This window comes from Cibotium barometz, chromosome 13, assembly GCF_041138505.1.
Source record: "Cibotium barometz isolate CiBa-2024 chromosome 13, ASM4113850v1, whole genome shotgun sequence".
Classification (NCBI taxonomy): domain Eukaryota; kingdom Viridiplantae; phylum Streptophyta; class Polypodiopsida; order Cyatheales; family Cibotiaceae; genus Cibotium; species Cibotium barometz.
Window position 1 is genome coordinate 53173532 of NC_141058.1, and position 5817 is coordinate 53179348.

The window sequence follows — 5817 nt, forward strand, 5'->3', positions numbered from 1 at the left end:
GTAACTCTATTTGACTTTTACTCGGCGGTAAATGTAACTCTAGATCCAACCTTCGAACCTTTACACAGTCTAATGCTGATGGATGATTATTTGTTATTTCTAATATCATTTTAGATGGTAAAACCGACATCACATGTCCCACCATGACATGGCATACTCGTGTTAGTGCCAGCCTGCCGCACAACAAGTTGGTATCGTCAACTTGAAATTAGAGAGGAGAGATTAATAATCTTCGAATAGTCAAAGCATTCGAGAAGCACTCGAATGAGCATATCTGAGAGTGTAGAGAGGAGAGGTTAATAATCTTCGAGTAGTCTTAAAGATTTAGAGAAAGGATGCAATGTGTGTAAAAACCTCATGGCTAGGGGAAGCACTCTACCGAGGCATCTTATAAATATATAGATACACGTCGTACATACCTACTTACATATATATGGTGGTGCGTGTCTGTGTGTTTGTCAAGGCGTCTTATAAATCTATGGTGGTGTGCGTTGCTTTTACTTCTAATTCCCATTAAAGACATAGGGGTTGTGTGTGTCCCTTGTATTTTCGATTCCCCTGAAAGACATCGCAATGTTATTAGGTAATGAACCACACATAACATACCGTGTACATTCATGAATCCATGCACTATGCACATCGACTCGCTATATAGTAATAATACATAAAGCAAGATTATAATAATTGTCCCAGTGCGACATGGGATACTCATGTTAGTGAGAGCCTGCCACACAACAAGTTGGTGTAATCAAGATTGAGTCGTCATTTTAGAAATTAGAGAGGAGAGATTAATAATCTTAAGATAGTCAAAGCTTTTGAGAAACACCCAAATGTGCATATCTGAGAGTGTAGAGAGGAGATGTTAATAATCTTCATGCAGTTTCGAAGCTTTTGAGAAAACATGTAATGTATGTAAAAACCTTGCCGTGGGTGTGGCAACACTATGCCGAGGCATCTTATAAATATATAGATACACATACATATATATGGCAATGCGTGTCCGTGTGTTTTGAAGTTGTGTTGAAGGCATCTCATAAATATATGGTGGTGTCTGTCCCTTGTATTGAAGATTATATTAACACAAGAGGTAATGAGTAGCAAAAGCATAAAGCAAGAGAATTATTCTTCATTAGTTGATGGGCCTTATGTAGGCAACAAAATAACATAAAAGGGAGCATTGAAATAGTAACTCTATTTGACTTTTACTCGAGGTAAATGTAACTCTAGATCCAACCCTCGAACCTTTGCACAGTCTAATGTTGATGGATGATTTCTAATATCATTTTAGATGGTAAAACCGACATCACATGTCCCACTATGCAATGGCATACTCGTGTTAGTGCCAGCTTGCCACACAGCAAGTTGGTATCATAAACTTGTAAATTAGAGAGGAGAGATTAATGTTGTTGGGAAGCACTCTGCCGAGGCATCTTATAAATATATAGATACACATAGTACATACCTACTTACATATATATGATGGTGCGTGTCCGTGTGTTTGGAAGTAGTGCTGAAGGCGTCTTCTTATAAATCTATGGTGGTGTGTTCCCTTTTACTTCTAATTCCCATTAAAGACATAGGGGTTGTGTGTGTCCCTTGTACTTCTAATTCCCATTAAAGACATAGGGGTTGTGTGTGTCCCTTGTACTTGTTGAGACGACGGCCTCCTCCACGAATGGTAGTTCACCTCCTCCACGAATGGTGTGTGTACAAAAAGCGCAATATGTGGGCCGCCGCCATCCGCATGTTCAACGTAGAGAAACACACAGGAAAATACACGTGGTCCCTTCTCTCAGATGCCATTTGGCACTTCGAACTCAACCGGAGCCAATGTCAGCGCACACCTTTAGGAATCCTGGGATCCTTCATACGGAGAAATATGTATGTGGTCGGTGTTGTTGAAGGCCTGAATGAAGAAAACTAGAAGAATAAATAAAGTCCAACATTTCCCGTGTTGGCTTATTATATAACACAGGGCCTTGTAAAAGCAGCAGCAAGGGAATTCCAACCATCGCACGTGAAACACTCGCGATTATACACACACATACACACACACACACAAAATTAGCCACCCCACAATCCCCGTTACGCTCCAACCACAATCAATTAGCCCCACTACTACGTACTCGATCACTACAATGCCTGGCCTTCCCTTGCCTCATATTGGCTTTGAGCCCACTATCGTCAGATTCGAGAAAATCACCGCGAATGCAGCTCAAGTTCAAGAATCAGTGCTCAATTCTATACTGGAAGAGAACGCTTCTTGCGAGTATCTCCGTAATTTCCGATTGCCCAACGGACACATTGATCCCCTCACTTTCAGAAGGTGTGTGCCTATGGTCACTCACGCTGACTTGAAGCCTTACATACAGAGGATCGTGGATGGTGAAATCTCCTCCATTCTTACGGCGTCTCCCATCGATGCCATCTGCTTAAGGTTTATCTGAGTATAGCTTGACATTCCATTCAAAATCTAATCTTATCGATCGTATTGCTCTCTAATTCACTCATATGATCAGTAAAAAAACATACCAAAGTGAATTTATATCTACCATGTATTAATGAGATTCAGCTACTGCACTGATCTGTTCAGCTCCGGAACTACTGATGCACGAGAGAAATACCTTCCTTACCACGAAGGCTTGAAGGCAGGTACCTTGGAGGTGGCTAGCATTGCTGCTGCATTCCGAGATCGGTGAGTTGAGACTTGCAATATTAAAGTAGCTTACCTGTAGATCGTATATATAATTGCTTGTTCGACTCATGATACCTCTTGCATATAGCGCGTGTGTATGATCAGTTTCTGCTGTTTTTCTTTCTCTTCCTTCCTGTGGATCCCTATTCCACACTATTGCTTTGATGTGCTCGACAATCCTCCAATTTTTTATTTATTTTTTAATAATTCATTGTGGCTAATTACACAATCCATATGCAGCGTGTATCCAACCGCACCAGGAGCTCGAATACTGGAGTTCCTATTTTGTGGGAAATTCTCCACTACAAAAGGAGGATTAAAGGCTGGGACTGCAACAACGCACATGATTAGGAGTGATGCCTTTAAATTGAGGCAAAAGCGCAATGGCGTGAGGCCATGCAGTCCAGACGAGGTGGTGTTTGGCTCAGATTGCTGGCAGTCAATGTATTGCCATTTACTGTGTGGCCTTCTGTACAGTCAAGAAGTGGAGGTGTTAAGCTCACCTTTTGCATATACATTAGTGGAGGCTTTGAGAACCTTGGAGAATGAGTGGCAAGACCTTTGCGAAGACATTAGGGTTGGGAAATTGAACCCTAAAATCACAGATAATTCACTGCTGATGGTTGCAATGGGCGATGTAGTAAGCCCTGATCCTAAGCTAGCAGAGGTGATCTCGTTGAAGTGCAGAGAGTTGATGGTGGGAGATTGGAATGGGGTGATAGAGGTGCTGTGGCCCCGGTGTAAATATGTGCTTTCGATAATGACGGGGGCGATGGAGGCCTATGTGGAGAAGCTGCGGCATTATGCGGGCTCCAAGGTGCCCTTGGTTAGCGCTGACTATGCTGCCACAGAGGGTTGGATTGGAGTGAATGTAAACCCAAGGTCAAGCCGCCCCAGCAACGTTTCTTTCACTATTGTTCCCAGCTTGGCCTTCTTCGAGTTTATTCCCTTGCACAGATCTAGATCGAGCACCACCAGGAAGTCCATGAGCGCCATTGACGACGTCCCTGCCGTTGCAGCTATTAGTGGCCCCTCTTCAACTGCCGCGTACGAGGAGGGCTCCCCTGTTGGCCTGACTGAAGTTAAAGTTGGCCAAGAGTACGAGATCGTCATGACAACCGCATGGGGTAAGCAAGCCGCCTCCTTTCTTGATCATTAATCGTTGGTGGATGACGAAATAATCACATGCCTGGGTTGCGGCATCGGTACGCCGTGGGCGGGAATCAAGCATTAACCGGCCGCCAACGTTTGAAATTAGTTGACTGATCACCCATTAACTATTTGCTTGCGCAGGACTCTATAGGTATCGCCTCGGCGGGGACGTGTTGAGGGTGACGGGCTTCTACAATGCATGCCCACAGTTTGCCTATGTGTGCAGGAAGAATGTGGTGCTCAACATAAACATCGACAAAAACACAGAGAAGGACTTGAAAGTGGTGGTGAGCCGGGCGGCCAAGCGGCTCAGAGAGGTGAGTGGGAGGGCCATTGAGTTGGTAGACTACACAAGCTACGCGGACCAAAAGACAGCCCCCGGACACTATGTCATCTTCTGGGAGGTGCGTGGCGGCCGTAACAGGGCATGTGCGCACGACCCACATGAACAACAACAACAGCAACAACGTGGAGAGGATAATGCTCTTGAAGACACCCAGCTTCAGCAATGGCTTGCAGAATGTGCCACCCTCATGGACTGTGCGTTTGTTGAGCCTGGCTACGTCACCTCTCGCAAAATGAGTACAATTGGGGCCCTCGAGCTCTGTGTGGTCCGTCCTGGAACCTTCTCAATGCTTCTAGATCGCTTCTTATCCAAAGGGGCGGCCATCACGCAATATAAAACACCTCGTTGCATTGTCTCTTCGGATATCCTCTCCATTCTCCGTGATAGCACCTCCGTGACCCTTTTTAGCTCAGCCACCTTCCACTAGCCAACCACCTCCTTGACCTTCTGAGTTCTAGTTCTCATTTGAGGCTAATTTTATCCACAGGTCCTCCCCCTGTGGTTTGATCTATGTACAAAAAGGGAGATTCGCTACCTAAAAAAAGGTCACGAGGCACATGTCTACTACCTTATTATCACATTATTGCAAATGGTACTTCACTGTGTGTAAATACAATCGATTTCTCTTCTCCTAACATTTGGATTGTTGTCAATCCGAAATTTCAAATATGCAACATAATGCCCGATTAAGGTATTGATTACAGCTAGGGTTCAACCATCGACCATGCATAGTAGTTTGGGGTCATCATGTCTATGCCCTTGCTTCTTGGTCCCCTACTTGAAAAAATAATCCCTTTTGATCCGCGAATGCTATTTACAATCCGTCTCCACATGTATTTTTTTCTCAATGTAGCAAAATTTCCCATGGAGGCGGAATGTCAATGCCTTGTGCTGATCAACAGATGTGAAAATCTGTACGATATAATTGCAGGTATTTTGGGCTACCCAGCTCACTGGCTGCTTGGCCAAGCAGGTTAGGTAAGTCTAAGAAGGCACCGTGCCTCATGGTTGTGACTAGTTTTCAAAGATCTAGTAGATGCTTAGGTGTTGTGATACATCCTTTGTTTAAGGGTTGTAGAAGGAGATTAAGACCAAGGAGAAAGTACACAAAGCTGGATCCAATAGCATAAGCTAAGGCTTGCAAAGGACCAACACTCATCCGAGGATAGTTTCCTTTCTTTCTCGCCTTTCCTTGCTCTTGCTCTTTCTCAAAGGCCTCGTACTTCTATTCAAAGACTGAGTGCTCTTCTCGCAAAGCATTTCTTCACGCTCTGCATCCAAGGCCCAATGCACATCATCAAAGGATTGTGCCTTTTCTTTAATGCTAGCTGCTTAGCAAAAGAGAGATCTCCTTTTCTGGGTGTTGTTCGTGATCTCATTTTGGTAAGAAAAAAGAGAAATCCAGGGGAGCCAGGGTGAAAGAGAATCAAGCTGCATTGTCCGACCCTACAGTAGTGAGAAAAAGTGCATGAGGGAGGAAGAGTAAGGTGGTCGCCGAGATGAGACTCGGCCTGGCCACGATGCCTCTGAGTGGTAGCCTTGTTGATGTTTGCACTCCCACAAGATCTTGGCATGCTCATTGGCCACCCACTTCCACCGCATTACATGCTCCCGCATCTCCAAA

General features: G+C 44.5%; 1 protein-coding gene across 1 annotated transcript; it reads left to right on the forward strand.

Moving 5' to 3' along the window:
- The first annotated feature begins 2004 nt into the window (after window positions 1–2004).
- On the forward strand, window positions 2005–4934 carry LOC147632833 (jasmonoyl--L-amino acid synthetase JAR6-like). Its single transcript, XM_086806938.1, has 4 exons — window positions 2005–2437; window positions 2594–2695; window positions 2936–3822; window positions 3989–4934. Exons 1-4 carry the CDS (start codon window positions 2139–2141, stop codon window positions 4618–4620), a joined length of 1920 nt encoding a protein of 639 aa, XP_086663064.1. The 5' UTR covers window positions 2005–2138; the 3' UTR covers window positions 4621–4934.
- Window positions 4935–5817: the final 883 nt, after the last annotated feature.